Genomic DNA, 15,421 nt, shown 5'->3' on the forward strand with positions numbered 1-15,421 from the left:
ACAGTTTAGCAATTAATCTCTCTTATAGCCAATCCACCAGACGAATAATAAAACAAAATGATTTATTAAAACACGAATATACAAACAATCGTAATTGGCATTGTTATGATAAATTATAGCCACCGAGACCACCAGATTCATACCTTGTAAACTAACACAAATGATAATAATGATAAGGATTGTAGGCATATGATACAGCAGCTATAAAATAATATCAGTGAACGTAATATGATATCATCAAAAAAAAAAAAATCTTTACATTCAAAATTTTGAATGATTACATGCAATAAATTTAGTGATGCTATCTTTATCAAACATTTAAACCAGTATTAAGCTAGGGAGACTTCTTTAATATGATTAAGGCCTTTTCATATTCTCATAATAGGGATCAATATTACGTGATAAAGATTCTCCTTTTGTATTATAATAAGTATAACTAGTATTTGATTTAGTCTTGTTAACATGATCAGAACTAGCAGTAGAATTAACTTGTAGATCATCATAAGTTGGTAATGTTTGATCTCGTCCTGTATTAGTTATACCATCATAATTATTTTCTCTTGGTGTAGATGACAAGGATTTCATTTTCCTGTAATTTAAGAAGACAATAGAAACAAAACTCTCGTATTACATCTTTAGTATGTTGTATCTACTGGATTATCAATAACCTGTCCAGGTGCTTTAACATTGATAGGTTTCGACTTTGCAGTTATAAATCAACTTTCAGAAGTATAATTGAATTACAATTGTATGATATTAAAAATGTATAGATATGAACCTACCTTGCAAAATATACAACCAAACCAACATTGATAATAACAGATATGATCAATAATGTACCCAACACTCCACCAACAATACCTGAATCTAAATACGATAACAAAATTCAAACTCCGTACAAAATTACAGTGTTTGTCTCTGCAATGTGTTAATAGAATAATGGCGGAATGATTTTGTACATTTCGAACATCAATATGACTGTAATGAAAGGGAAGTAACTTTTGGTTTGGTTCTTTTCATTTCCCGAAAGCTCCTATGAAACTTGCATATACACGAGCTTCCTCTTTACCATAAATTATCTTGAAAGCAGATTATGTAGTACTTGTTTCAGAGAAAAGTGTATTTGAACTTACTGTCACCTTGTTCCACAGGAGACTGTAAATATTGTGTGGTAGAAGAGGTAGTGCTTTCCTCTGGTGTCTGTGTCACCTCAGATGTACTTTTTTCAGTTGTTTGAGTGATAATAGATGGACCTACAAAATAGTGTTGTATGCAAAATGTACAAACGGTTGTTACAACTTTTTGCTGCGAAGTTAGTTATAAAACATAAATGCAATTTTAAAAGATTTTCATTTTGATTCAGTTTTGACTTTAATTGATAATGCATAAATCAATAATATATTCAATTTACCGTTTGTAACACAATCATATTGTATTTTACTGTAAGCACTAACATTGCTACTATAACATACAGTATTAACTGTGTTATATCTACGATATCCTGGTAGTGAACAATTTACATTTCCATTACACCTCTCTAATACTTGTTGTTCTTCACGAGTCTCAAATGGTACGAAACAATCATCAGGTTCTTCGTCACAACATGTTGTATTACAATCAGATATACCACGAACATCATTACATTCTGGTCTATATCCATATGATGTATTTATTATCTGTATTACTAGAGGACTAGGACAAGATAGTCTGTGAGTTGTACATTGTAGACTTTGTACTCCATAACATACTGTACTTAAGCTAGTACAACCTGAAACAGTTTATAAATAATGATACCAATGATACATTGATTGACAACCAACCAAATACATTTAACAGAAATATAAGTAAGCAATAAATTATAACATGTGAAAATTTCTATGAGCTAAATTAAAACTTTTGATTCTGTGGAGAAGTTGCGAGTTGCAATATATATTTACATCAACTACACATTTAAAATAATCCAGACATATCGTCATTGATGACTAAACTTTTAACTTACGAACAACGGGAAAACAAATCAGGACAAAAAATATCACAAAATAAGACTTGATTCTCTTTATATTATCACCAATGTTGTAACCTATATTATCTTATTTTCATATTCAGTTTTCAGGCTCTATTATTTTATACTTCCTGAATCGCCATTTTACATTGTTTATCTAAATCAAAGAATAAGTTCACCTTAATTTTATAACATGTTTTATTTTGCTGTTTGTAAATGGTCAACGACTATTTAATAGTCACGATATATTGATTTGATAATGATAGACATTTGACAAGAACTTACCTTGTTAGATTAAAGATTGTATATAAATGTAACCATTTATAAAAAGGTGATGTTGAATAACGTCAATAAAAGGAGTATATATTAGCCTATTTTATAAAATTATGTCATGTGATTCGGGGATTTTATTTTTAGAATTTACAATATTGAGAAAAGGGAAGTTAAATGTAGGATTTATAAAGGTAAGAAATATGACAATGTTTTGCGTGATAAATTACACTCAAATACCTTTTACCAAGTCCTCTTATTAACTTATCATTCGTTCATAAAGATCATAAAAAATTAACTTCAACTTCAGTGATTTAATAAAACCATAATATTTAAAGTGTTTACAATGAGTTTACGATGACGATATTAACAAACCCACTGCTATAATGTAACAGAAGCTGTCGTGGTTCAGTTGACTCAAATCTCAATCCTCTTTTTTACAACATTTCTGGCATAATCATTGTAATAATAATTGTATCAGTAATAAGTATGTTTTCTTGTCAGTTTAGTCAATATCTGTGATAATATATCAATCTCTGTATTCATACAATTACTATAATAATATACTTCCTTTACCGCCATTGTACCTTTAGTTTGAACACTGTTATTGAGTTTAATAATTGATATTACTAGGTTATGCAGATGCGGATCCTTGATGTATTTTAATAGAGATACATGTATTCAATATTCACAACTTCGACAACTTAATAAACACTATTAGGATTTGTCTTAAATAAATTGTAAGTAGTGATAACAATAGTTATTTTCTATGTTAAAATTGATATAGAATATATGTGTATTGAACAGTGTATATGATATATTTTATATATATAGGTGTCTATTGATGTGGTCTATTGAATATAAACAATATACAGTGTATTTAGTTTATGATATTTGTAAAGTGACTAGGATTTTGTATTTAGGATATGAAGTGTATGAGATAGGGAAGACAAAATCGTTGTTTAACGCTATTATATTTATAGCGTCTTGGTTTGTTAAAGATATTAGTATCTGTATTCAGTCGATTTTTACTTCAGTTGATAAATATAATTCAAAGGAAAGCGCTGTATTTCCTGAATATGTTGATCTTAGAGTTTCGGCCTGTGTATGGTATTACAGCTGTACAGATTGTAATTAATTGACGTGAAGGGGTGTCTATTCTTTTTTGTGATAAGTGACTTCAGAGCCGTCTTAAAAATGTAAAGTCTCCAATTAATTTTCAGGGTCGTCATGATTCGTCATTAAGTTCTTATTGTATTCTCTTTAGACTAACTAGAGTTAAATAAATATTTTTTGTGTCATGATCAATACAGTATAACAATAATGTAACATAGGCTTACCTTATCTTTTATCTTTATATTGCTTCCTGATTAATTTAACGTTGAATATCAATGTTTTCAATTTATATTATAGTAAATAGAGAAATATAACATGTTATTAAATACATTAGTAAATAACTTCAACTTCAAGTGAGTAATACGTTATCCTAATAGTAGGATTGTCTTTTTAAATAGAAGTGAACGAGGAGCACATTTAACCGCGTTCCGGTGCACTTTTTCTCATTATCCTTTCTAACACAGCAAGTCCTGTCTGAACAACAATGACCTTCAGTGGTCAATAGATTTGCTTTTAAAACTGTTCTAAGAAGGGAAGAATTTGTTATGTAGATGAAGTTACATTTTTTATATACAATGGAAACGAAAAGATTTTATTGAGAGAACCCTCTTTAGACGCTTGTTAGGCTTGCAAATATAACAGAGTTGCCACATTTTGAATTCAGCCTCGACCGTTGCCGCCCACTTGGAACCCTTGCTCCCCGGCCCGTTTGCCCCCCAAAATGAAATCAGTCGGCGTGGGTGTGGAATGGATGTGGGTGTGATAATATAAACTAAATATTGTCTACATGATTGCATGATTTGATTACATTAATTACATACCTGACTCCAATTACGCAGTTTTCTTGTTTAAATCTGCAAAAAAAAATTATTTGAGAAATACAATGACAAACACTCGATTTAACGAGCTCGGAGTCTAGCATGTTGAGTGAGATCTCGCTGCGTCCTTAGACCTAAACCATTTCATTGACGAGTTCTCAGAGCAGCATAATAACTTGAGGATAAAGCTTTTTAAAAAAAACTAATGTACATATGTAGTTCATTTTAAAAGTGGGTTTACTGGACTTTAGGACTATTTGCTTTAAAAGAGGTTGGATGTGGTTGAATTTTAGGTACATGAGATCTCCATCATCATCAATGTAATCCTGTATGAAGGTCATATTGATATTATTCTAAAGAAATAACTCTTCTCAAAAAAACAATGGTATTCATCGAATCCATCTGTTGACAACAGATCGCTTTAGGAGAATGTTGGACGTCCAAACGTCCCGTAAACCCATGATACAGATATGAAGTTTAAACTTATGTTGTGTTTTTCATTTTGCTGTATAAACAAAAAACATATCACTGTTTATTATTAGTGAGTTACCATTTTCATGTTTAGGATACAATATTGATACAAGAAGTATTAAGTATAAGTGACTAGTCTATGAGGTGGTGTATGATTTTGCCAAACAAAATCAATATTCATTGAAATTAAAATACAGATGTGACGTCACCCTTTGATCTTGGAGTACCATTATCCAACATAATGATACTGGCAAATGGCCACGAGTCTAATATTGGCATCAATAATGGACCCCAAATAATATAGGACTCTTGGTCCTTTACCAAGTAAATTTGATCGTTTTATAAATGTATTCACTATTGACTTGGATTCAAAATCAAATTGCATTTGAACACTAGTCATAATATATATATACGATGATGTGGGTTAAAACATCATAGAAATTCATATTTAGGAATAGGTCAACTGGTTTGAATTAGAATGTTATTCTCTATTATGTCATATTTCGATCAGAGTATTTATGCCATTTTCAGAAATAATGCACTAAAATGTTCTTCACAAACAACACTAAATGAATTAATTTAAAACAACCAAGGCAAGAATATTCTAATAGCTCGGCCAATACTGTCATGCTTATCACTAATTGCTAACATGATTTAGCAATGCAAAATGTATGTAAGTCATTAAACGCTACCATATAAGCCATGACAGTGGTCATATGGTAAGTGGCCATAAGTACATGTAATTAAATTTATTCTACTCCCACTACAAACTCGCTTTAGGTGTATTCTCCGCCTTCCTAGATTAGATAAATTTTCCAAGGGGTGATCCCCCTGACCTCAATCATATCTAGTCCTCTATGATATCCAGAAAGTAGAACCGGGGGCGCTCCGATGCCACCTCCGTCAATCAAATCCTTGCTATGCCATCTTGTATTTCGATTCTGAAATAATTGAATGAGCCATCAGGGAAGGGAAAAAACTGACCTGTAGACATACATATTCAAATTGTAATCCATGAATCACAGTCCAGATATACGAAATAAAATAATTAAATATCCATTTTAATCCATATCATTTATTAGTGAATGAACGACAAACAATATGGCACTTTTGCACACTTTCTTTCATATATTTATATACATAATCAATCGTGGTAACTATCAAACTACTTTATAATAGAAATGAAATTCTGTTTAAACTACAATAAGGGAATAACAGTATTTAACTCGGAACGGGTATATTTTTATCAATCCTGACCGGACATTTTGAAAGATTCCCTGTTGGCCCATGTTATGCCATGTAATTGGAGCTCATGTGATCTATAGTATTACACGTGCCAAATGTTTGTGAACTCTATTTCCTTCCCCCCTTAAATTGAAAAAGTATGGTTACACCATTGCCTACCCCATTGCCTACCCCCGCACCCACCAACACAAACACACTGAGTGAGTCTGCCCCTATATGTACTTCATGTAAAGTATGACAATAAAATTACTTCCCCAATTTTTTGTCTTTTTTTCAATTGTATGTAAGCATTTTTATCCTCTAGGCTATGATAGTTATTATTGGAATCTTTATGCTATATATTTCAGATCACGTGACAGATTAACATATGATATAATAATCTTATATGCTTGTACCAGTATGGTTGGCTTATTGTTCAAGCAACTTTCCGTAGTTTTTACTAAAGGATTATTGATTATCTTCATAATTTTGATTATAAAAGTTACTTTTATAGGTGAGTTAGTTTCAAGATAATATACAAAAAAAATATAATTTCTTTGGTTTTTCATTCCCGGAAAATCAACTTGAAACATTGGCTAACAAAAGCATCGAGCAATACTTTACTGATTAAAAGGAAAGTATGACCCAGGTTCAGTTCTGCAATGCAAATGTCTGTTGAGGTAAAATGGATGTGGATTTTGTTTCAGGTAGTACTAATACAAGTACAGTATGTTATGGACCACCTGGTCTATCATGTGCAACTCACAGATTATCTTGTCCTAGTCCTCTAGTAATACAGATATTAAATACATCATATGGATATAGACCAGAATGTAATAATATAAATGGTCTGGCTAACTGTATAAATACAACATGTTGTAAAGAAGAACTTGGTGATTGTTTTCAACAATTTTCTTCTGATGAGAATCAACAAGTAGTTAGAAACTGTAGTGAAGTAGAAACTTGTACTGTATCTGGATTCCGTGAGGTTCAAGGTATAGAATGTGGTGGAAATGCTAGTGCTTACAGTAAAATACAATATGATTGTGTTCCAGTAGGTAATGTAGACATTTTTTAATTACTTTGATAGAATATCATATGACATACATGTTCCAGAATGCACTTCGCAGACAGGGCAGTAGTAATAAAATGAAAAATTGATACTAGTAGAAATTACAGTTAGTTGTTATATAACAGTATCTAACTTGTCATAGATCTAAAGCCCATAAAGTCCATACATAAATAAATCCTTCGTAAGTTATGGGTGCCTCTAAGTTACAACTCAATTCGTTCGTAACCTACATATTGTACAGACTGACTGTCCGTAAGTTACTTCGTAAATTTAACGTGGTATTTTGGAATTCATTTCATAAAAAACATAATTGGTAATTTATATATTGGAATTTCTGGATTTGCAGACTCAAATTTCGACGATGAGCTGTAAATACTATTATTTAATTCCCGTATCTGTCCCTTTAAACTATTATAGAACATCACTCTTGGTACTTGACAGATCTTTTTGATTAATATAAGTAATAGGTGCGGTAGAATGAAAAGCATTTTCAATTGAAGTATTGACCACTTATTGTTCGGCGAATGGGTACCAGGGATGTCTTAAAGTAAAAAGCAACAGTTAATGCCTAATAGATTGTGAATGGAACAAGTGCTCTTTTAGTAAAATGTAAGGCAATAAATACATTCTATGTGTTATCATAATTATAAATTCTTACTTGGGTATTTATTCCAAGCATTTGATAAGCTGAACTTCTTCCTTAGGTAGCATCATTACAACATCAACTCAAACTACTGTCAGTGAAACACATACCAGAGCATCAACAGGTAAGATAAATAAAAACAACTCAGTAAAATTAGAGATTATACACCTGGTTCTGTTTTTGAATGAAAACTTCTTTGTTCAATCGATATACAACCGGGACTAGGTATTTCTATTTAAAATCACAGGTAGGAATATTACATGCTTATTGCCTCTTGACTCTTCTTAGGAGAAAGGATATAAACTGTTGTTTGGATTTCTATGACAATTTATGTGTGCGTATACATCTTATATAGATCCTATCTTAAATCCGTTATGGCTGAAAAGTTGAACACAATGTTTTTTTCCCCAAATCAAAGGGCAGTCTCAAGCAAATATTCCTAAAATATTCAAGGAAACGCAAACTGTAATAATATTATGTTTGGTAACCTGGGCTATTCATGTGTAATAATTGTTAATAGCTTCGCTTGTTCTTTAGTAATAAATACACCTACATCAACTAAAACCACATTGAGTCAAACTAAAACCACATCGAGTCAAACTAAAACCACATCGAGTCAAACGAAAACCGCATCGAGTCAAACTAAAACCATATCGATTCAAACTACTTCCCAGTCTGTAACAACAATATTAAATAGTAAGACCCTTACTAATTACTAAACAGTATGTCATCACACAAATTCCAGTATACCATTAGTTGCATATCTACAAAGAAATTAATCTTCAAGCCTTAAGTTTAACTCGCATTGTAAGGCTATAGATTCTGTTATCTTGCAGATAACATTCAATGAAGGGAGATTGCAAGTCAATTAATAAAATTGTCAGATGATAGGGTTATTACTGTTTGTGATTGAAATTTTCATTTCAATTTCTAGGTATAACTTTTACATCAAGTTCTACAACAACGGGTAACATCTTTGTTCATTAACATTCAGTCATCGACCATCTACTAAAATAACTTTTAATTAATTAAAACGTCTTTGTTTTCTCTCAATAATGCATTCTCTTAGATATTAAAGTATAGGTAATATCATATCAAAACATTATGAATGTTATTTATTTGATAAGGTATAATACTATTTATAATTTATTTTTAAAGGGTCAGTCGTTGCTAATACTAGCGATGTGGGTAAGTAAATCTTTGTTTATCTTTAAAATGTCTGGAACTAGTCTATTGATGTATAGATATAGTTCCTGATAGTAGGTGATGGTAGTTGGTTTGGGAATGAGGTTGAAAAATTTGTTGAAATAGGGATATGAAAATAAGCTGTATATGTTTACCTTTAATTAATAATTTAACAGAACTGTGATGTTGATATTTTAGGGTCTGTAGTTGGAGGAATATTTGGTGCTATTATTATTATAGTCATTATTATAGTAGTGGTACTGTTTCTTTACAAGAGGTAAGATTATGAAATATTTTCAGACTCGCAATATTCAATGTTAATGCATATACCGTTCTTGTCAAATTGACAACATGAAAAACCATACATAATGATACGCAAAAGTAAATGCACATTGAAATTTCTTTAACATATTGTTTGACTGCCTTTCTGATATGTGATTTCCTTGGAAAATGTAATGACACAAATAATAAATTAACTCTATTTACAGAAGGAAAAAGTCACAAACATCACAATCAATAACAGATAGGAACATGTCTATACAAACTGTTACACCACAATATGATGTTATTGATGGTCCTGGAACAATTAATAATCGTAAAGATACCAGTGGATATGATGAAATAGAACTGGACAATAAACCAAGAGTACAAGCCACTGCTGCACATCTAAAACCCACTACAATAAACAACCGTAATGGTGAAATAGAATTTGTCCGAAAACCAAAAGTCCAAACAACTGATAATTATGATCATGTCGGAGATGATAAACTGAAAGTAAAACCAGAAGATCTCGATAACTATAATCATATCGGAACTTACAATCATTCTGTACATGAAGATAACTACAATCATATCGGAAACAATTTGTCTCTAAGATCTAATCATCTTGATGCAGATTATAACCATATTAACGGATTGCCTGGTACTTCCAATGGTGAAGATGATTACAATCATATTGGTGATAATGATAACAATGTGATAACAGATGATAATTATCATCATATCGGATCGGGGGACATCAAGGTAGAAGGAGACTATGATCATATCGGATCTAAAAGTAATGATGACAATAATCAAGCTTTTGACCAAGCACAAGATAGTAATAATCCAGAAGATAGTGATACACCTTACTATCTGTCTACTTGTTAAGAGGTTTTCTGGTTTTATTGTGATAATTTTCATTAAGTTCATCAATCCAAATATTCAATATTTTGTAAATTACTACTGTAAATATCTGTGAATCGTAAATGCGTACCTGAAATAATATGGCGAATTGCATGTTTTACTAATGGTCTAGGACAAAATAAGATTGGTTTACCTACCAGTTACCAGTGAAATATTTAGTCTGTGAAAGTGACTGTATTTGTTCGAATGGGGTCGATGTTACGAGTTGTGTCCATGAAAGATGCATAAACAATTGATAGTTAGCGTCGCGGTCCTATTTTTTCACGTACAACGGTACCTATTTTTTTAGCACAGGAGAGAGCGTAACAATAGATCTTAATTGACTCGTGAATATTATTTGACTATTGATAAGTAATCTGTTTGAAAGTTTGTACATAATAACATATATACTTTATCTATCTGGAAATAATGGAACACATGTTAAAAGGCTACTTCAATCAAATGTGCTTCAATAAACAGCTATCTTAGTAATCTATCACTTAGCCTATATTGTAAACTATATAGGGATATAGGGGATATTTTGAATAAAATAGGTATGTAGTATATTATGAAGATATAATATTACTGAGGACTTCATGGTAAAATGATATGTTAGAAAAGTAAAGAACATGTTTACAACACAAATTTAACATTTATGAATTCTTAAGAATAATTTGCTCGCTCTAAAAGAACGCATCTTGATCAGGCCGAGGTAAAAGAGAATAAATTTATCACCATTCCTGCCTTTTTAAGTCGTTGTAGGATCATAATTGTATGATCATTCAGTAGAAAATCGTCAATGGCTGGGTTCTATGTCCGATTTTCATTAACTTTTATATTAATATTTTGAAATACGGGGTTGTTTTGTTGTTACCTGTCACATATTCACAACCGTAATATTTTACTTTTGTTTTACTTCCTTAGTAGCCATCTTAATTCATTTCATCTGTGGTCAAATCGTATACAAATCGTATATAGAAACATCACATTGGTAAGGTCCTAGCTGTAACCGGGAATGTATGTAAACTTTTAGCGTTTGGAGTCGTATAAGTTATTTTTCATCTTTATTTCTATATCACTTCAAATATACCTCAAACTAAAAATTTTTCTTTCTTTTTCCATATGCGATTTTTGTAAATGTGGCTTTTTTTCAAACATCTTTCAATCATGGTTCATTTTGAACACACATGGATTTGAAGGCTCAAATTTAGACGATGAGCTGTGATCACTATTTCTGATTAGCTTAGCTAAAAAAATATCGTTTCTGGTTTCTGAGACTAAGGTATGATTAGTCAAACGGCGAATCTGAACCTCTAAAATGTATAACATCGCTCAATATAATTGCTGTACTTTTATTATTTCATAACGCGAAATGGTAATACGAATAATGTATGTTTAAAATCTAGTTGAATTATTCAGGTAGTAAAATGAAGCGGGCTATTGAATAAGTACAATACAAGGTGTTCACTAATGTGTGTTATGATGTTTGTACGGTGGCTCACATACGACATATTTCATTATTTATGTTGAATTAAAAACTTTCATTTAGGTAATAATTCCTGTAATTTTGAATTAAAAACTTTAATTTTATTTTCACCTCGGTGTAAATAAAGTGATAATTCAAGAATTTTGAATTAAAAACCTTTTTTCGCCGTTTTTTACAAGATATATAAAAATTAGAAGTTCGTTGAATTATCATCTAGGTGAAAATTTAAAAAGTTTTTAATTCAAAATTACGGGAATTATCAGAAATTTTTAATTCAAAATAACAGGAACTATCACCTAATTTACACCTAGGTGAAAATAAAAATCACCAAGTTAAAATTAAAGTTTTTAATTCAAAATAAAAAAATGAATATGTCGTATGTGAGCCACCGTACGTTTGTCATGTGACTTAGATTTTTTATTTAGAATATTAAACAAATAGATGTGGAAGCTTCAAAGATAGGATTTTTGATGGTAAGATAGTTTTTAATAATCATCAATTGTGTTTTCATGCTATTTCTTGTAAATTTTATCTTTTCTGTTATTTTACCTCTCGTTCACGTGTAGTTATTTTAATATAAAAGACGCAAGAGTATGAAACTTATAAAATTCGGGTAAATTTCATAATTATGAATTACTTCCTTCTTTGATACATGTAGCGTGATGTGAGCTAATGTACATTTACCAACATGCTTTGAAAATACACCGAACTTGTGAAATAAAAAAATCCGTACAAGCAAGACAATTCCGTTAATTAAAATTTCGTCCAAAATATGGCAAAATCAAGAGTAAAAGTTGTGTAGGTAGTAGACTCCTCCAAAGAGAAGTACCATCAGGTGTTTCGAAAATAGTAAGCATAGTATGCTTTGCGCGCGACACCCGCCACTACCACAATGGTAAAAATCATGAGATACAACCAGATCAATTCAGGCCTGACCAAACAAAACAGCCAAAATGCCAGAAACAGATTTATCGTTTTTATCAAGGAGCCAAGACCATAAAATTTCCTACATGACATGAAAGTTACCTTGTTTCAGCAATTTCAAAGTTAATACTCGACCTCTAGCTAGAAAATCATCATCAAGAGAACAAACCCCAACATCAGTTGTGAACTGTACACTCCATAAGCTGGTGACTGTGGTATGTTACTGCAAATGAATGGAAAAAATTACTATGGGGAAATCGAAGTCGTCACGTTTGTTATATAGTCTGACACAAAGATCGTGGGTGTTGACATTTTCAAGAAGCAAATGCAAGTAGTCTTAGAATCAGTGGTGCCCTTAAATTCCAACTCTCTCGTGTAGATTTTATCTACATAGTCTCCAAAAGCGGAGTTATTCAGTGACTGCTCTTGCTTGTGAGGCCTTGAATAAATTCTTCCTCATAAGAGTAAAGAAATAAATCAGCAAGTAAAGGAGCACAATTAGTACCCATAAGAATACCGATTACTTGCTGAAATATCTAGAGACCTTAATGAATATTTGACAGCTAAAATACACAAGCGAAACCCTGCCGTTGGGACTAAAAAAAGTGACCATGCCACTTTGGATTTGTTATATTCCAGGAACACTGACTTTTGATCTTAAAAGGTGACCGACTGTTCATTATCACTGACACATTATCTCTAAAGGGCATTCGAAATAAGATAATATTATTTTCCTCAGAGTGGCGTGGTTAGTGTAATATGACTACATAACACTGTAAGAAAAATCCCCTTTGGTTTCTCGAAATTCATTTCCCTTCACTTTCATAATAAAATGAATTTTATCTGATATGATGCAAAATATTATGTATTATCATACAGGCGCAAACGAAAGTGTCTATGTGGAACCTTTAACCTTAAAGATTAGAGGATGCAAGATCCGATCCGGTTAAGACAATTATTTATTTTAATGTGAATTTCGATATTTTAGACAATCTCTGTATTATAGTAAGCTTTCAATGAAAACTTGTCTAATACTCCCATTTCACTTTCACCAAGAATTGTTTTTTTTTTTCAATAGACCCGATCTAATTGACCAATTTGTCCCAATGAAACATTTCTTTAATCGTTTCCTTTCTTATAACCTGATTAATTCCTGACCAATGGATCATGACGGATTGACGAATCGGACGTTCTAAATTGGTTTATTATATTTATTATTGGCCGTTTCAAAAAGGTTTAAGAATGTGTTGTGTATAATAATAATAAGCTTTATATTTTGTATACAAGGCGAATTGCCCAAATTGTTAGATAATATTTAAGGAAACAACAAAAACAAACAAAAGACAGCAAAGATAAAGAACTAATATACAGAATATTACTTTGCATAAATAGAACATTTTTCAACACTATTCACATTGCATAGCGTGCACACCCTTTCATTGTACGGAACGTTTTCCCATTTACTCTTTACTACCATCAGCCTGTTCTAAATTTACATAACATGGTTTTATATTTATAATACAAGAATGTATTTATCAAATACAATTCAGACTCTAAATTAATTTATATTATGAGTAATATTGCAATCCTAATGGCGAAAGGTGATAAGCTGAAAATTGCCACAAACGGTCCGCCGAGAAATTGGCAAATATTTGCCGACCTTCTGCGTAGCTTCGCAGATACGTTTGAATGCACTTTTGGCGACAAAAAGTCGTGAATGCATCTCTACCAATTTCACTGCAAGCCCGGCGAACCTTCTGCATTAGCCACTGCGAAGCATTGAAATTGTCAACGTTTTATCTTCGCCATTCTTGCAAATCATCGCAAAGCCCAGTTGGACTGAGGTTTTTATATACCAACTGCAACATGTCGGGGAATATTCGGCTAAGTTAAGCGATACCTTTGAAATGGTTAGAGGATAATCGCCAAATAGTTCAGAAAATTCTCAAACATCGCCAATACAACGCTGAAGATTTTCAGATATATCGGCAACAGTCGCCGTCAATCATTGACGATTAATCTCGGTCATGGTCAGCAGATCGATCGCAGATTATCGGCGAGCATCGCATACTTGTCGCTTAATATTGCAAATTCATCTCCGTTCCACTATTTCTATAATTTTGTCTCTGTATATCGCAAGACATCGCAAAACTTTTCCACGTTTCCCCATTGCAAGACCATCACAGATTCCTAAATTCTCAGTGGGACTGGGGCTTTTAAGGCTCTAGACTAACTAGAGTAAAATAAATATTTTTTGTTTAATGATCAATACAGTATAACAATAATGTATAATAATAGGCTTACCTATCTCAAAGTTGTCAATTTATATTATGATAAATAGAGGAAATATACCATTTTATAAAATACATTGATAAATAACTCCAACTTCAAGTGGGTTATATCCTATTAGTAAGATTGTCTTTTAAAATAGAAGTGAACTTAGAAGAGGAGCACGTTAAACAGCGTTCCGGTGCACTTTAACACAGCAAGTCCTGTCTGAACAACACTGAGTTAGTCTGCTATATTTGTACCCCAAATCAAGTATAACAATAAAATAACTTCCCCTATCTGGTATCTTTTTTTTTGAACTCGTATGCATTTATTTTTATCATTTAGGCTATGACTGTTATAATTGGAAATTGTATGCTATATATTTCAGATCAGGTGACATAATATGATATAATAATCTTATATGCTTGTAACAGTGTGTCAGCTTGTTGACGCCTATTATGTTTAACAAACGGCTTTCCGTAGTTGTTACTAAAGGATTGTTGATTATCATCATAATTTTGATTATCAAAGTTACAGTTATAGGTGAGTTTCAAGATGATAGACAAGAATTATATAATTTCTTTTTTTTCTCGACAAGGCAACTTGAAACACTGGCCAACAAAAGCATCCAGCAATACAATACTGATTAAAAGGAAAGTATGACCCACCTGAGGTAAAACGTTGATACAGGCCCTGCTTGTCATTTAAATACGATGTGATTTTTTTCAGGTAGTACTAATACAAGTACAGTATGTTATGGACCACACTGGTCTAT

The 15,421-nt window shown here is 31.7% G+C and overlaps 3 protein-coding genes across 3 annotated transcripts in view; 2 read left to right on the plus strand and 1 right to left on the minus strand.

The window, feature by feature from the left end:
* Window positions 1–357: 357 nt before the first annotated feature.
* LOTGIDRAFT_155305 (hypothetical protein) lies at window positions 358–2,854 on the minus strand (the record flags this gene model as incomplete). The annotated part of the gene is made up of 5 exons (XM_009066874.1): window positions 358–589; window positions 783–861; window positions 1,134–1,253; window positions 1,412–1,768; window positions 2,827–2,854. The coding sequence occupies 5 exons, from the start codon at window positions 2,852–2,854 to the stop codon at window positions 358–360; spliced, it is 816 nt and encodes a 271-aa protein (XP_009065122.1).
* A 3,732-nt stretch (window positions 2,855–6,586) lies between these two features.
* On the plus strand, window positions 6,587–9,950 carry LOTGIDRAFT_155306 (hypothetical protein; the record flags this gene model as incomplete). The annotated part of the gene is made up of 5 exons (XM_009066875.1): window positions 6,587–6,959; window positions 7,678–7,740; window positions 8,775–8,804; window positions 9,000–9,078; window positions 9,290–9,950. 5 exons carry the CDS (start codon window positions 6,587–6,589, stop codon window positions 9,948–9,950), a joined length of 1,206 nt encoding a protein of 401 aa, XP_009065123.1.
* Window positions 9,951–13,966: 4,016 nt separating this feature from the next.
* The window catches only part of LOTGIDRAFT_229547 (hypothetical protein), a gene marked incomplete at both ends in the record, with an annotated part of 10,630 nt that continues 9,175 nt past the window's right edge, over window positions 13,967–15,421 (plus strand). The window contains one exon of the mRNA XM_009066876.1: window positions 13,967–13,976. Within this exon, the coding sequence (XP_009065124.1) occupies window positions 13,967–13,976 (10 nt within the window). The remainder of the gene's footprint in view (window positions 13,977–15,421) is intronic.

The sequence above is a fragment of the Lottia gigantea genome (genome assembly GCF_000327385.1).
Source record: "Lottia gigantea unplaced genomic scaffold LOTGIsca_8, whole genome shotgun sequence".
Taxonomy (NCBI): domain Eukaryota; kingdom Metazoa; phylum Mollusca; class Gastropoda; family Lottiidae; genus Lottia; species Lottia gigantea.